This window comes from Phyllopteryx taeniolatus, chromosome 21, assembly GCF_024500385.1.
Source record: "Phyllopteryx taeniolatus isolate TA_2022b chromosome 21, UOR_Ptae_1.2, whole genome shotgun sequence".
Taxonomy (NCBI): Eukaryota; Metazoa; Chordata; class Actinopteri; order Syngnathiformes; family Syngnathidae; genus Phyllopteryx; species Phyllopteryx taeniolatus.
The window spans coordinates 12,115,347-12,133,106 of NC_084522.1; the positions used below are offsets into that span (position 1 = coordinate 12,115,347).

The 17,760-nt window shown below is 38.9% G+C and overlaps 1 protein-coding gene across 1 annotated transcript in view; it reads left to right on the plus strand.

Moving 5' to 3' along the window:
- The first annotated feature begins 7,582 nt into the window (after positions 1-7,582).
- The window catches only part of LOC133470697 (uncharacterized), a 39,601-nt gene continuing 29,423 nt past the window's right edge, over positions 7,583-17,760 (plus strand). Inside the window, exons 1-2 of the mRNA XM_061759356.1 lie at positions 7,583-7,875; positions 12,660-12,762. Coding sequence (XP_061615340.1) covers positions 7,700-7,875; positions 12,660-12,762 — 279 coding nt within the window. The 5' untranslated portion in view covers positions 7,583-7,699. The remainder of the gene's footprint in view (positions 7,876-12,659; positions 12,763-17,760) is intronic.

Sequence of the window (17,760 nt, forward strand, 5' to 3'; positions counted from 1 at the left end):
TTAGAACATACGCTAGCTTAAAACATATGGTAGCATGCATGTACGCTAAAACAATGTTTTTAAAAAGGCAGCGGGAGCAAATACTTCAATAAAGTACGGTTGTACTTTATTGAAGTATTTAACAATGTACTCACGTTATTTTTTGATCAATCCTCATCCACAAATCAATCAAAGTCATCATCTTCTGTATCCGAAATGAACAGCTGGAAAAGTGGCAAGTTCTCCATCAAACACGCCAGGTTTCCTCTCGTACTCGTCGGAGTCAGTCTCGTTGCCGTCCGGCTCCTCAGAAATGATGCCGGCTTTTACGAAAGCTCGAACAACAGTGCAAGCAGACACGTTAGCCCAAGCATCAACAATCCATTCACAAACTCGCCCGGCACTGCCCCCTAGTCTAGTCTAGTAAAGCTGTGTTTGCCATCTGTCATCCATCGCTCCCACGCTGCTCGGAACTTCACTTTGAACGCCGTGTTTACACCGATGTCCAGCGGTTGGAGTTCCTTTGTCAAGCCTCCAGGAATGATGGCAAGCTCAGAGTTATTTCCCTCAGTCGAATGGTGACTGTAGAGACGCTTCTCCCGGCTGTTCTTTGCTCATTAATCCATTGCTCGAGTTGGTCTTCCAACTCGGGCCACCTCGTCTTGTTTCCGCGTTTTGTTTTTCTTTTTTTCCCGCGGAAACTCAGCTTCGTCTTCTTGACTTGGCGAAGCTGGTTTTCCTGCTGCCTCCACTTGCGAACCATGGAGTCGTTGATCTTGAATTATCTCGGGGCTGCTCGATTCCCATGTTCCTCCACGTAAATAATAGCTTGCAGTTTAAACTGTGATTCGTAAGCGCGTCTCTTCGTAGATGCCATTTTCGGGGGTCCTTAGCCAAACCGATGCACATACCGGAACTATATACACCTACTGGGGGCGTGTCTTTGGCCTCATCCGTCATGCGCAGCCTTCGCCCTTCACGTCCGCATGCTGTCATCAGTCACGTCCACCTTTCCTCTATATAAGCAGCGTGTCGGCAGGAAATGCTCCCACTCAGTCAAGTGCAGCGCTCATTAAAGTCACAACAACATTTACAGATTTTGGAACTCGGTGCACACATAAGGCGCGCCGCATAATAAGGTGCCACGTCCATTTTGGAGAAAGTTTAAGACTTTTAATTTATTTATTTTTAAATTATTTAATTATGTTATAACACTATCCATCCATTTTCTGTACTGTTTATCCTCACTAGGGTCACTGTCGTTTTCATAAAGTACAATATTACACAGTGCTAATTTTCCTTCTTAAAAAAGACAAATGCAAATATTGGGGTTTTTTTGTGGGGGGGCTGGAACGAATTCATAGCATTTCCATTTGTGCTTTGAGTTACAAGTGTGGTCACAGAATGAATTAAACTCATATCTCACGGCACCACTGTAAATTATATTACAATAATTACCTATAAAAGTCACTAATGGTGTAATAGTTTATTTGCCTGACTTTTTGGTGGGAGCATGGGTTTAGTTTCCTGTCAGTGATTGTGTGTGAGTGTAAATGTTCGTTTCTTGCTAGGCTGTAGGTTGTATTCTGCTGTACAGCCGTAGTCAGAAGGGGTAGGTTTCAGCTTTTTTTTTTGCATGTACTCTTGACTAACATTGCAGCAGACGTGGGCAAAGTCTGGTGTGTTGGCCACCGTGGATGAGTGTTTGGCGCGTCTGCCTTACAGTTCTGGGGTTCCGCAAAAGTGTTATACACTCAAAGGTCACAACATTGCACATTGCCTTCCCTTGCACATAAAAACAATATATATCACATATCATATAAAAATATAAAAATTCTCAGTTGTGATTGACAGTCAGAGAAGTGTATTTACTGTATCTCTTATTCTGGTGACATACAGTGATAGCTTACCTTATTTAGGTAGGCAATACAGTATATATTTTGATGCTTACATTTTTCGTACTGTACACAAAATATGTCTTTGTTCTTATTGAGTTGTAGAGTTCTTAGGTTACATTAATGGTGGAAAAAAAGCTTTGAAATGATTTATCTTGAGCTCATTTTTATATCACAAAAACCTTGCATTTGAACAGGGGTGTGTATACTTTTGATATCCACCGTGCGGTATTTGATATTGTTGGATTGTCTCGGTGTTTTCCCAAAAGACCTCGTGTCAGAATAACCTGAGCAGATTAAGTGACAATTTTTTTGGGCGGAAAAGTGATCAAAATTTTTTTTTTCCAGTAATTCCCTCTGATGGTTGATGAGTCTGTTTCAGTTCCACATGTGATGACCTCTCTTTGACAAATTTTAAAAAAATAAAAAGTGTATTTCCTCTTACTCTGCGTGGGAGAGCCCACAGCAGCAACACCTGCACACGAGTGAGCCCGGGTAAAATCTCCTCAAAACTCATACAGTATTTGTGCTGTCATACAGCAACAATGACAGGAAATATTGCTTATGCTGAGCTGTCATATCACTCGTCATCTGGAAGTGATATACGGTATGTGTAACTGTGAAGTTATAAAAATAAAGAACACAGTGTTAGTCAAATTAACTGAATCGTAAACAAGTGTCTTTTTTAATTGACCTTTAAAAGAAAGGGAGGAGAAAATGTCTGCAAATGCTATAAGAAAAGTCTAAGAGGCTAAGAGGGGGACCTAGCTAACAGCTAATACCTACCTAACCCCAAAAACAGTAACCCATGATTAAATGCAGCAAAAATGAACACTGGTAATAATAACAGTGTGTTGGTATAGAGTGGTGGAAGTTAATAAATGTGCCACATATTCTGGTTAAGGCATTTACACCATATCAGTGGAAGACAGCAATCGCAGGGAATATAGACAAAACTATTCACACTCACACGTTTGGACAATGTAGAGTCCTCAATTAACCAAAAAAGCATGTTTTGGAAACCCAGAGAAAACACATGACCGCAAAAAAAAAAAAAAAAAAAAAAAAAAAAAAAAAAAAAAAAAAAAAAGGCCGCAGCTTATTTTCAAAACTGGAAATTCTGAACCACTCGTCCACCTTGCTGACAGCATAACATAAACCAGCAAGGAAACAATGTGTGTAAATAGATCAAAGTCTCAAGTTTATCAAATAGCTTCTGTCAAATTTTACTAGCAATTATGCAGTTTGAACTTTGCAATCAAGATACAGCAAAGAGACTGAACCTATATGTCACACATGTCTGTGATGCCTGATGATCTCAATGTTAATCAGAGTGAAACCAAGTAAATCAGATTACTTATTTCGGACATTTCAGAGTCATGGACATTAAAGGAACTTTACAAGACCTGTTCAGAATCATCATGTGTGAGTGCTGTCTTCAAAAGAAATATTCTCTTCTTAGAATCGTTGACAAGGCTTGGGTGATTCAGCGCAAGAGATTTAGGGAGGGGAAGAAAAATGAACAAAGAACAAAGGTAATAGAGCAGTTTCCCAATCATTTCCTCATTCACGTGCAGGGCAGTAGTTTTAAAAAAGGAAAGAGTACCAACCAATTTGAGCCTCATCGCCTGACTTATTTTTTTTTATTTATTTTCTTTTTTAATAACGGTAAGTGAATCATACAGTACGTGGATCCACAGTTGAATCATATCAATTTGCTACAAATTACAGTTGTACAATCTTATCTTTTACTGCAATGTACTGTAATGACACATCGTTTGTCTTTTAAGGGACGTCAGCTTCACTCATGAATTTATGATTATACACACTATGGACCAAGGTTTTGAGGCAACCAGCCGATCGCCAAGTGAAATTGGTTTGGAAGACTTACAATATGCTGGAGTGTGTTTCTGGGAATTCTTGTCTATTGATAACAGATTCACCCAAAAGAGCATTTAAGAGGTCAACTGATGTTGGATGAGAGGGCCTTGCTTACAGTGTCTGTTCTAGTTCATTGTGAAGGTATTTTGTGGGTTTGAGGTCAGGGCTTTGTCAAGTTCCTCTCAGCCAATCAAGCCTTTGCATTCTTGCATTCTGCCTCCAAAAACGGTCCTACAAAATTAGAAGCATAGAATTGTCAATAATAGCTTGTACATAGGAGCCCCACCAGATTCATTTGATGGGTGAAAAAAAAAGCTTATTTTTCGAAGAGACAGTCAAATTTTTGTATGACTGTTCCTGTTTTCTGTTCTGGTCCTTTCTCTGCTGTATATGGCAGTGGTGATCTCTGCCCCAAGTTGCCAAGGAAACGACAGGGAGAGTTGGACAAATTTATTATTGTTTTCAACTGATTCCTCAATGAAATTTTGCCTAGCAAAAATGGCCCTGTTGTAAAAAAAATAAAGAAATAAAGAAAAAAGGAAAAAAACAATAGCAATCCTTTTGATCTATATTGTTGCACTTGCTTGCTATCTTTATTTATAATTCAATTGTGAAGTGACGACTATTTCTGTACAACAGACACTAAGAGACTACCTTTCCATGAGAGAAAATCCACAATGCACTCAAATAACTTGAAACTGACAAAATAAATAAACACTAAGGGCTCGATTTTTGTGACTGGTGTAAATCCGGCGCGACGTGTGGCATAACTCTTCACGGAGGTGGGTTAAACCTGGTGTTGGTAATTTCGTGAACCAGTGAATCTAAAATTGCAACGGCACTGTTGAGGGCGTGATCACAGCTGACTTCGATTCTGACAGTGACAGTGACAGTCTTTAACATGGCGGAAGAAGAAACTGATTTTCTCTTCCCGGAGGTCAAAGTGTGCAAAGTACGTTTATAAGGAACTGCAAGCAGACCGCCACGTGTGGATGATATAAAGGAGAACACAAATATCTACGCCGTGAGGTGGGCACATGGAGAACTTCCTTCACTCCCGATTGTTTGTTTAACCCCTGGCCAGTGGGATGATTTAAAAAAAATATATAATGATGGTCATGATTTTTATGGATGGAATACATATGATATCCACCACACGTCTGTGGGCCTTTCTGCCGCTGCCCCGATCAAATTCACCAAAATCACAATAGACCAGTGGGTCTAATACCAGTCATGTTGTTGTATAGCGGTTTCTTTTGCGTTTTCATCCCGTAGGGGGACAAATGACTTGCGGCTAAGACAAGCAACCTTAGTCTTGAGATTTTATTGTATTACGCGCAGATTCAAAACACCCTGTGTGCAAAGCAACCCAGAACATACCTGATCCATTTCCATCTTTTACAGTAGGTACAGTGTCCAAATAGAAGACATGATCACATTGTGCGAGTCATACGCACTTTACTTTCAGTTGCAGTTGTTTGGAAGCCAGCAGTGAAAGGCCATGTAAAGTACGACGGTTGGGTGGGGCAGTTAAATAAAAACATTCTATATTTAGTCCAGGCAATCTGCTAAATAGGTCTAAAGGTGAAAGTATTAAGATAATGAGTGCACATTTTCAAGTTCATGAGCAATTAATCGATATTTGACTAAGGGGATTTGAACTGGGAAAATAGGACAAACTATTAGAAATGAATTGCCAGTACATATGAGAACTCATAATTCAATTACATCACACAAGCTCTTGATATGAGTCAATTTCCTGTTGTCTTCATTTGTTGTTAACTACTCTGACGTTCCAGGTCAAAAGGACCCCTCTGGTCTCATTAATTATAAATCTGTGATAATACAAATTATTCCTTATGTTTTGTTTCTCGTTTTCTTTTTGAATCCACTCAAGATCTTGTGAACATACAAGTTTTGAACTTCTACATCAGTTTAATGAATCATAATTTATGAAGTAAGCAATTATCTTCAGAAACATACAGCTACCGTATTTTCACGACCATAGGGCGCACCGTATTAAAAGGCGCAGTCTCAGTTACGGGGTCTATTTCTGTATTTAACACATACATAAGGCGCACTGTATTGTTGGGCGCAGGCATGGTAAAACATACGCTAGCTTAAAACATACGGTAGCATGCACACTAAAACAATGTTTTTAAAAAGGCAGCGGGAGCAAAACTAAGTTCGGTTGTACTTTATTGAAGTATTTAACGTACTCACGTTATTTTTTGATCAATCCTCATCCACAAATCCATCAAAGTCCTCTTGTTCTGTATCCGAAATGAACAGCTGGGCAAGTTCTCAATCAAACACGGCAGGTTCGAGTCAGTCTCGTTGCCGTGCGGCTCCTCAGAAATGATGGCGGCTTTTACGAAAGCTCGAACAACAGTGCAAGCAGACACGTTAGCCCAAGCATCCATAATCCATTCACAAACTCGCCCGGCGCTGCCTCCTAGTCTTAGTAAAGCTGTGTTCGCTATCTGTCATCCATTGCTCCCACGCCACGAGTCTGCAACTTATTACCGTAATGCCTAGTATGAACAAAATCAGGGGCGGCTGGCTTGATTGCTACTTTACGAGTGGAGGCTGGCTTGACCGGCGCTATATGCTTAATGGGGGCGTGCCTTTAGGGTCCTCCTTCCCCCTTTAACGGCCGCATGCTGTCCTCAGCCACGTCCGCTTTTCCTCTGTATAAGCAGCGTGTCGGCAGGAAATGCTCCCAGTCGGTCACGCAACAACATTTATAGATTTTGGAACTCGGTGCACATTATAAGGCGCCCCGTCCATTTTGGAGAAAATGTACGACTTTTAAGTGCGCCTTATGGTTGTGAAAATACGGTATATAGCTTTTGTTAATTTGCTAGTTTCATTTAGAGCAGACACTTTTATTTTAAACGTAATCTCACATGGGAATATTTCACTCTAAGAGTTATGAAAAATGTTATATATTTTTAGAGGATAGGGTTGTAGAACAAAACTAAAAGAAATGTTCTATGATGGCCATGATTTCCTTATGTTATTAAATCTCAATTAGTCTCCAAATGACATTCAGTACAAATATCTTGTTTATTTATCCACCGCAAATGCAACATTTTCAAAAGGGAATATTTCTTTTCATTTATATTTCCATTGATACCATCATACATACATTGATTTGAATGTTTCACTTTGGCGCCTTGTATTCTGCTGTAGTATTTCTATTGAACCTTCATCCTCATTTCAAGATCAAGTCATATATAGTAGACTTGAGCTCATACTAGTAGCGTCACTCAGCGGCAGGTTGGCACACTCGCGCGGCTCGAATTATTTGTGCAGTAGAAGATTTGCGGCGCCATCAAGCGGTGGAAATTGGCACTTGAATGACTGTGACAAACTGAAGAAACTGAAACTGATCAGTGACAACACTCAGTAAAGCGTTGCAGCAATTCCCAGTTGAAAAGGCAGCATTTGTACACGTTTGTTTATTTTTGAAAAACTCCAACGCTTTTGAGTGCATAAATTAAATGGCTTCACACAAATTGGCCATGGCTTAAACAGAGAAATATTTCAACACAATACATTTCCCCTTTGTTTGTGTTATGTTTATTATCCTATATGGGTGCAGCTCAATTAATTAAATATTGGAGAAAGGTTCATTTATTTTCAGTAGTTAATGTCAAAAAGGGAAACTCATATATTATAAGGATTTATTAAAAACTTTTAGAAGGCCAATTTAGAAGGCCGCCACTGCTTGAAGCACATGAGTGTCAACCAATGGTAACAGCGGGCGTGTAACCACTGACACGCACACATTTAGTTGTCCACTAGAGGCTGCATTAAGGGAAGCTGTCATCTGGCAACAAAGTATCATCCTTCAGGCGCCTCCGACGCGCACCATTCATGTAATCCGACTTCACAGCGATCTTCTCATCCACGGAGCTGCTCGGACGTCTTACGTGGACATGTCGAAGAAGGCGTTCACCAAAAGGTCTTTCGTCAAATTGTTTTCCAGGAGTGAACCCGACCTGCACGAGTCGCCGGTGAAGACAAAAACGGACGAGAAAAAGAGGTTTAAACTTCCAAAATTGAAGATAAAATCCAAGGGCGGCCCCTCGTCCGAAAAGCAGCTGGTGTTCAGGTAAAGTCTGCACGATTGTCATCGTGGTTGGTTTTTCTTTCATACTTTTCATCGGTCGCTTCATTAGGTACACCTGCAGAATCGACCCTAATTTAGAATGCTTTTCAAATGATAATACTAAACATCAAAGTGCAACACACTTTAGAGTTAGTTTGCTGGTGTTTTGCTTAAGGGCGCAACAGTAGTGCTCGGGAGAGACCTTCCACCACCAAACTAGTCACAATTCCAAATGATTTGGACTGCAGTGTTTTTTTGTTTTTGTTTTTAAACTTGTGGTAATCTAGCCATCCATATGTGCAATGTACTTAACACATTGTTATTATTATTATCATGTGTTTTATATATTTATTTATTTATGTTTCTGTTCAGGAATGTATATACATACGAATAACCAAATGTCTTTATTAAGGAATGTGCTGCTTTACCCATGTGTTTTATTTTTGGGTAAAAACACTACATTTTGATACTGGTGTACTAACATGACAGAAACAAAACAGTGCTGGTTATTTAGGCTACCTGTGGTGTAAATCTTACTGGGTGGCGGTCCAATAATGTTTCCACCACTGTGTAAGCACGGTGTGTTAAAGGTCAGAGGTCTTCTGAATTTTCTAGAACCCCTTTACAAGTCAGGCGTCACAGTCAAAGGTTCCCGGTTTTCAAATCTCACGCAGGCCTTCATGTCTGGCGTTTTCATGTTCTCCCCATGCTTGCATGTGTTGTCGCCATGTGTTTGGCTTCCTCATGCATTCAAAACACGTGGCTGTTAAGTTAATTGAAGACTTTAAATCCCCCATTGTGTGATGGTTGTTTGTGTAGATGAGCCCTGTGGTGAAGTGGCAACTTGGCCAGAGTGTACGTACCCCGCCTCTCGCCCCATGTCCGCTCACCTGCGACCCCGATGAGGATATGGGTGGATGGATATAAAATGTTGTACACTGTGTAAAATAAATGCCCGGATCTTCTTGTCTAACAAGAAAAAAATCCTATCCCAAAAGTAAAAATGCTTTGTCCATCCGTCCATTTTTTTTATAGCAGTTGTCCTGATAACCTTATTTGACCTTAAGTAGAATATACTTAAAATATATATATATTGGTATAAACAGCCAGTATTTTCTATAAATTCCTGCATCTCTTTCTGTGTTGCTGTTGGCCTCCCGCTTCCTGTCCAGTTCTCTTCTGGTCTTTTCAACAAATTGGGAGGGACATCCAGTTCTTTGTAATTAATGGCACTGTTGTGTCGTATTTTCTCCATTTGATGATGGCTGATTTCACTGTGCTCCGTGGTATACTTACTTGGAAATTTTCTTGATTTACAGTATACTTTTGAACAGTGAGATCTCTCTGCGGACCACGGTTTTGTGCTGTAAGATGTAATTCCAAACGTGTGAAAAAACCCTACCAGGACATCTGAACTTTATTTGGGGTCATATAGTAACACCTGCATCAAAATCATCCACTTTTCCAAGGAAGATAACGCTCAGTTTTGATTCATATTGTCAGTGGCATTATTTTAACGTTTATTGTAACCCACAGAGATACTGTGCAACTGTGATTTATCAATTTCCCCACAAGGCCGAGCAACTAGACTCTATCCATCCGCTTGTTTATTGGAATGTACAGTACAAAGAAAACTAGAAGACACATTGTTTTCTTTGCAGTAGCTGCAATTGACTGGCGACTTGTCCAACAATATATTACAAACATCTCTCGCTATGATGAACTGCAGTTACACATCAGTGCAAATCACAACCACAATGATAAATATCTTAAGTAATCCCAGTCTGGCAGTGCCAATCAAAAATGAGCAGTATTGTCTTTGAAAAGGCAACATTTCATTTATATATTTCATATCTCAGATTTTGCAGGTGTACCGAATGTGGTGGTACATCTATGATTTATTTGGGTCACCGACTCCTAAACCTAATGCAAAAAACCTTAATTATCACAGATTTTAATGTTCAGTTTTATTGTAAGGTGTAATGATTTGTTAATACTTTAGACTGGATTATGATTGGCAAATTAATTGTCCAGTCACTTGGCCAGTATATAAAAGTAGCAAATGTTTCGTAAAATCCTGTAGAATATTTCCTTAGATTTGCATAGCCAGACAAATGGAGTAACAGTGACCTGAGACATCCTTGAACTCTTTCCAGTTCTGACTTTGTGCAACATTTCACAGTCCCCGGATGCTTACAATGTTGTATGAGTTTTTACTGGAGGAAGGTTCAGTCCTTTCGGGCACCAACAAAAAATGTTTTTTGCATGACATCATTGATATTTAAATAAAATGATACAAAACAGGAACATTTGCATGAAGTAGAGGTAGTATTTTGCACATTTTGACTGGATCTGGTTCTTTTTTTTTTCTTTTTTTATTTGTAGGCCTCAGTATGCTGGACACATGAGAAATTTTGCAAATTACCATTATTATATTGAGATGAGTTTTTATTCGAAAAGTTGATAGATGTATAGTATGTCAAGTCCAAACAATTAGTAAATCTGAATGTATTACTCAGGATACTGCACATTGAACATAATACACTTGTCTGTTTTAAGTCAGTGAGGACACATAGACAGCAGTGTGTCCAACCTTCGTGGAAAAGGGCGTTTGTTTTGCAGATACTTGTTCAAGATGGTGGTAATGCAAAAACAACGCCATGGTGTTGTTTATCATGTGGTTAGAGACTACACTGACTGGCTGTGTGTGTTTGCATAGTGAAAAGACCAATAAATGATGGGTTTACTCAAGAGCTGCATGCTTCATGACTGGGGTAAAGGTTAACCATATATTTGCACTCCAAAAACAGTAATACGTAGGTCAGAAATAATAAAAAGTGAAGATATTTTTAATAGCAGAATGACTTCAGCGTGCAGTATATATTTTCATCCGACGATACCTAAAAGAGATACTTTTATATGGTCTATATTCATTTTTGAATTTTGTTGGAGTTGATGAATGTCTGACTCTGACAACTTGCTGAATAAATATGTTTTTATCTACATTTTGATGTTGTTCTAGATTAATTTAAAATCCATGATTTAGACATTATCTTTCGATTTGGGTGTTTTGACAATAAACATTTGAGTTTTCCATCTCAGAGTTCACAGGGATTAAGTCTCACTCTCACACAGTTCCCCTTTCAAGCAAAGGTGAAACACACCCATAGCACCCTTAGAGGGGTTGTAGCAATCCTGAATGAAACATCCATATGGCAACTGTGTATATTCCACTCAGATTCATTAGCAAATGAGAAAGGCCAGCATCATGTACGTATCTCTAAAAAAAAAAAAACAAAAAAAAAAAATCCTCTATAGCAGTTTGAAGCAGTGCTTTGCACCAAAAGCAGTCCTATAGTATTTCAATCTAGTATGAAGGCACAACTGTCATAAAAAAACATGTACATCACCTTCTCCTGACTGATGGACAGGGATTTAAAGAAAAGAATGAATGTTGAGGGCTTGTCAAAAGCACGACAATGGCACCTCTGTATGTGTGTGGGTATGTGTGTGTTCTTGTGTGTGTTTGCATTTGCAGATTGTCAAGTATGTGTCCACCCAGCGGATGCTTCATTTCCTACAATTACACAATCTAATGCAGGGATGGGCAACTTTGATGAAGTGCGCAACCCTCAAATGTTTTGTCCATACTGTGAACATACCCCTACCGCTACAGGGGAGACATTATTTTCTTCATGAAAAGTAGAAAAAGTTATTCATATTTTGTCATTCAAATGTATTATACCAGCTGTATTTTATTATATTTAAAGTTAAGCTAAATATTTTACAAAGCGCTCAAGATGATGTGATGTTATTGCATTGCTAATGCACGGCCCGCCATTGCTGACAATCCATAATATTATAATAACATGATGCATGATTGTCTTTGTTGAAGCAACATTTCTGTAAGAGGTCTTCTATTAGATCTCACTGTATTGTGCAGGTGTTATCGCATATACGTAGAAAAAAAGCCCCAATTGTTGAAGCGGTGCTCCGCTCTTAGAAGAGGCTGAAACAGCTGTTTAAAACTTGAGTGCAGCAATAAAAAGTTGAAAAGGTATGCTTAAAAGGGCTTGCCTTGAGCCACAGATCTATAAAGTTGTGCTCGAGATGTCTGCTTGCTATGTGGTTTCCTAGACGTTCCAGTTGTGCAAAGCAGAGGCGCCTCTGACAGTATCAAGTGACTATTGTACCATTCGGCTGATGTGTTGACAGCTTGTGAGTTACTGTATTCATGTGGTTTGATTTTTGACTCACTGTAGTTAAGCCCGGTTCGGCTTTGCCAGTTTATGCTACACAGCCTACATATAATCAATGATCGTAAAACAGCAATTTAAAGAGTGTAGCTGGATAAAGTGAATTATGGTATATCTAATTAAGAATTGCATGTTTTTTTCCCACATTTTTAAATGTTCATTAGCGTAATGGCACAGTTGACACTTCTTTTGCTGCAAAAGTCACACTTACAGAATATGGAATGTTGTTCCAAGAAACACGACGTCAATCGCTGTTTAGCCGGTTCTAATCAACATTCTCTAAGCAATGATTCATTGCTGTGTTTAAAAACAAAACAAAAAACAACAACAACAACACTTTGTGTCTTGTCCCAGCATAATGAGATTTGCAGTCCTATGGTATTCCCTAGTTTTGGTCAAAATACCACTCAAAAACATCACTTCACATCACACTACTAAAAACAATTTTGAAGCTTTGTTATGCTTCATTCTGATGTACCTTAATACTGTAAGTGATGTGATTTGTTAATTGTTCCACTGTGTGCTCCTCAGTCCTGCTGAACTCAGTAACAGTCCGGTGGATGGACCTGGCCGGGCTGACAACGTGTTGGACAAGTCAAGCTCTTCTATATATGCCACTGCACGCAGGTCGAAGGTCAGTAAAGTAGTCATCGTCATTGCCCACCAATTCTTTCTTGCATTTGGCCTGTTAAAGTTTTGCCGGGGTTCAAATGAAACCACCGGTTCAAATTTCAATTCAAAAATCAGAAAACAAAACAACTGAGATGAACTTAGAGGGAAATAGATATAAAATGTACATTTTGTTTTTTTGCGGGTATAAGTGTAGTGGTTAAAAAAAACAAACATGCCTTGATTCTTGGTGCCGGAGACTGAACAAGGTGTTGAAAGATTTTGGTCAAGTTTGACATAAAGATGAGATCTGGGGACTGTGACAGATGAACAATGATGGCACTGAACACTCCCCTGCTAATAGGATTTGTTGCCGGTCTTTGGATTTTGGCTCTCACCGTGTGGTCTTTTGTGGCCTTCTGCTTTGTGCCTCCCCAACATGCCCTGCTCGAAGGTGGTGTGCCTTGCTCGAGGTGAAATTACCCCCCTTCGTAGCACTTGTTACCATATCCAGATTCTCTATCTCTGAAACAGCACACCTGCATTAAATAGGCTCCAGATACTTTAAAATAGCACAACAAAGTCATTTCTTAATTATTTAGCAGACACTTTAATCCAAGCTATTTTGTATGGCTTTCAAAGAAGTGACTAAGAACATACTATTGTGCTTAAGGCAACTTGAAAAGTATGATAATAAAACTCAATCAGGTGAAGGATAAAAATACAAGTGAGGTGAATCCTTGTTGTCGGCCTATCCAAAGACCTCAAATCTGGATTGTGATGACCTTGTGGCAGCTAGTTCAGAATGAATTTACCTGAAAGTTCTTTCCAGTCCAGGATAGCAAAAAAAAAAAAAAGAGATAACTAAATCCGGATCATTCTGATCCAGACTACTTCAATACTTTGTGCTGTGGGCTTCATGAATCCTACTCATTCCGACTCATGCCAGTCTGTACTATACAGTATTTGTTGTATTTCTTTTTGCTGTCATCTGAATGGTGCTCATTGTGTTTGAGCAGTGTAGTATTCACACTTGAGCTAAACCATGATCGCTTGAAGCGGTCTCGGCCCGTTGTTTAGTGCCTACCAGAGTATGGATGATAGCATTCACACTTGACCAAAGGAACTTCACTATAAGAGCAATTGCAAATAGCAAATATCCCTCACTCAATACAAAAGCAGTAGTCGTATTCGTTGCTACAATGCAATCTCCAATCGACAGATCAGCCTACCTGCCACCAACAACCACAGCACTTTCAAAAAACAATACACTTGGCTTCATATCCATAAAGAGAAACTAGGACTGCAGCTATGGAATATATTTTAGAATCGATTAGTCAACTGATTATCCCATTGATTAATCAGATAAAAATTGATTTTGCATAATTACATAGCTGGCTGCTAACTGTCTGTGTGTTGAGTGATTGGGCGTCATTTGTTACCATAGAAGCTCATGTATGAATGTGCTTATTAAATGTTTCTTTAGTTACCGTTGACCACTTATGGGGGCATTGCGATATGTTCTAACTGGTTGCGGTAGAGTATATTAAATTAGCTAACATCGACATGTTCCCCTGTGTTTGCTTAGACGTGCTGTTGTGGTACGCCAGTTCTGCTTTGCGGTAGACACATTTGCACTTTATCCTTTTGTATGTGTGAAATGATTCCAAACATTCCTCCTGGCTTGCCACCATTGTATCAATTTATTTCTACTTGCATTGGTGCTTGTGTCTGCTGAAGCGTTAGTCTCTCCAAAGAGTTTGCTTTGACCCTTTTTTTATTATTTTTTTTGTATCCAATTGTTTGAGTAATTCAATTTACGTTTAACACATTCCTCATTGTGCACTGAGTGGCACCTCTTTGAACTGAATGGACCAAATGAAGTGGCCAAACAATTGTATGAACAGGAAGATAACTTCATACTACTTGATGATTTGTAATCCAGTCAAGAGACAAGAACTTCTTGTTATGCAAAACATGTTGACTCTACTCTTTTAATTGGCTGTTTTAGTCAAACAATATAATAACATCATTTAAATGTTGCTGCCTCATGATTTACAGTACAACTGAATGGCTGATTGGCAGATTTAGATCTGGTTTTAAACTTGCATCTGAGTGTGTACCTGCTAAGATTGTAGATTAATAGTGTTTGTAGATTCTCGCTTCAATGAGTTGTTTGAAAGAAAAAAAATCTGTTATTGGGAACTGTTTCTATGAAGAGAGGCATGTCATATTGCATGTTCTTGGAATCGATATCCTGCAACAATCAATCAGATCGCCGTAATTAAGTGCTGAGATATTTGGGTTCTGGACTAATTCATTACAGTATTTAATTGAGGGAGGCCGACTGACATGTTTGTCCATCATTTGTTCATGAATCACATTTTTGTTTTGATCTCTACATCTAAATCTACCTTTCATGGGATATTTATCTTTGCACACACATGCTGCCTAATTGATGTTTGTTTAAAGTTGTCGTTGCTGTAACTTTGGGCTTGTCCCGTCACAGATCACCAACAGTGAGTAACTCGCATGATTTACTTGGCACAGTTTATTTATTTATTTTATTTTTTTACCGGATGCACTTCCTACACACAATTGGGAACCCACCCATTTTTTTGTCCGGGCTTAGGTCTGGCAGTGGCTCAGAATTGAGGCACTCAAACCCGGCCATCTGCATGAAAGGCAGCAGCATGGAACGATAAACTACCAGTATGTTCAGTACCATAGTATTATAATATTACAGTATTATATTTGGAAGGTCGCAAATACAATATGCAATTTTGTTTTTTTAGAAAAAATTGGTTCATTGTACATCTTGATACCATGGCTTAACTCGAAGGTAAATGTAACTGTGGAAGCGCTTGAAAGTCTTAGAACGTACGTGCTAACACAAACTCACAAAACCTGTGTTTTACGATCATGTCTTTGAAAAAAACTTTTTATGTGGACATACCATGAGAGCTGTCTAGCCTGGTCCACCCGTCACGATTATGGAGGCCATTTTGTTGTGCTAAGCATCCCCCCAAAAATTCTGATCAGTTCTCATAATGTGATATTTTCTAACTACGATAGTCTACAAATCATTAGAATGAGACAATTGAAAATGTAATTCGGTTTGGCACACAACATGCATGACTAATAAGTCCAGAATCCACTGCACAATTGCAAGTGCGTTGGAAGTTTAAAGGGGTATTGTTCTAAATTAGTGATACATATTGCAGATTTAAAACACACCACTGTGTGTAAATGCTAAGATAAATTGTGCTGTCAAAAATGTGCTAGTTTACCATGTGGTAAACATGCTCTTAGCTTTCCGAGTGCTCTGTCCCCTAGTGAGTATTTCACCAGTTGTTAGCCCAGTCCAAAATTTGAAGAAGCAGTTTACTTACCGTTTTGCTTCTTTTCCTGCTCCAATTATTTCTAGCTTACTATTCTGGTTGAGCTTTAGCACAGTTTTTCCTGTGATCGGCTTGTGACGAGTCCAGGGTGTACCCCGGTTCTTGCCCAAAGTCAGCTGGGATTGGGTCAGCTGACTTTGGGCAAGAATTAGAAAAGCCTTCCAAAAGTATGTAAGAAAGTTTCATATTCTACTGCAAGATATTGTACTTTATAATTGACATTTAGATTTGAGGTCAGAGCCTAGATGTGTGCCTTCCCCCAAAGACCACGAAGTAGGTGGTTGAGGTTGTCATGGGATTGTTACAGACATGACATTTCCAAATAAAATAATCGTTGGAAAAAAACACACCTTAACATGAATCCTTCGACCTGTGTTATAGCTATTCACTAAGATTAAAAACATACTTGCACTGCATTAGATTATGGACCTTACTCCTATCAGTGTTACGGTACTTGTCTAAATGTGAACCTTTTTAATCTCTCAAGCATTTTTCACAAGCTCACACTTGACTTTGCAAAGCAACACTTTATTTGTCCTTGAGTTTACACTGCTGTTAATACCACCTGTTCAATCATGTTATACCATCTTTTTCTATATTACACTATTCTACATGGAATAGCACACACTCACATGCCACCTGTGAAATCAATTGTCACATTTGTTTTATTTTAAAAAACAAAACAAAAAAAGACATTGTACCCTTTAGTGAACACACTGAGTCTACCATTCTCTCCAGAAGAGGGTGCAAGTGCTCTACTGAGCTATCATGCTTAAAAAAACGGAAGTACCAAATTAAACTCGGCTAATATGCAAAGTTGACACTTGAGCTGCATAATGTATTAGTCATGTGTTTGTTTATTCCTTGACAATTGTGAACCTGTTCCCATAAATCATTCTGACCTGTGACTCTTACTTCGACTTGTCATCTTGTTGCAATTCTTTGTTATATTACACAAACAAACAATTTAACACATCAGTAATACAAATGATGTAGGACTTGTTCAGGCTATCAGACAAAACCTTTTTTTTTCTTTTTCAATTAAACCTATTTATGTAATATAAAGAGATGAGATGCTTCATCAAGCTGTGTTGAAGTGGTTTGGGCTTGATCACTGAAACTGTTGTGCGCTGTTATCTGTGGTCAGCATTTTCATATCTCAATTTAGGGTGCACTTTGATTGTTCCTTTCGCTTCTCATTTGACTTTACAACTCATCCATCACAGAATGAAGAATTTCAGTTGACACACCCGGTGGAGATTGTTGTGGATGACTGGATGGGCTCAATGTTGTCATCAAGTCTCAGTAAAACACATACAAATAGTCAACAGTCTTACATCAGTCTTATCTCATCAAGTTTGCATTCATGTGGACCGGTCAGTATGTTTTACGCATATAATGGAATACCCAGGTAATACGTGGTATTTTCCCAGATTCTGTTGTTACCCATTTTAATAATGCTACCTTTTATTTGTTTCAATATATTCATCATCATTTCCCCAAAACATTAACTTCATTTTCAGACATGCAATTCTCAGAAAATTAGCTTAATCTGTCTTCTCAGTGACACTTTCTCCTCCTGGCAACATTTATACACGTGCAGTGTCGCCTGTGTCACTTCC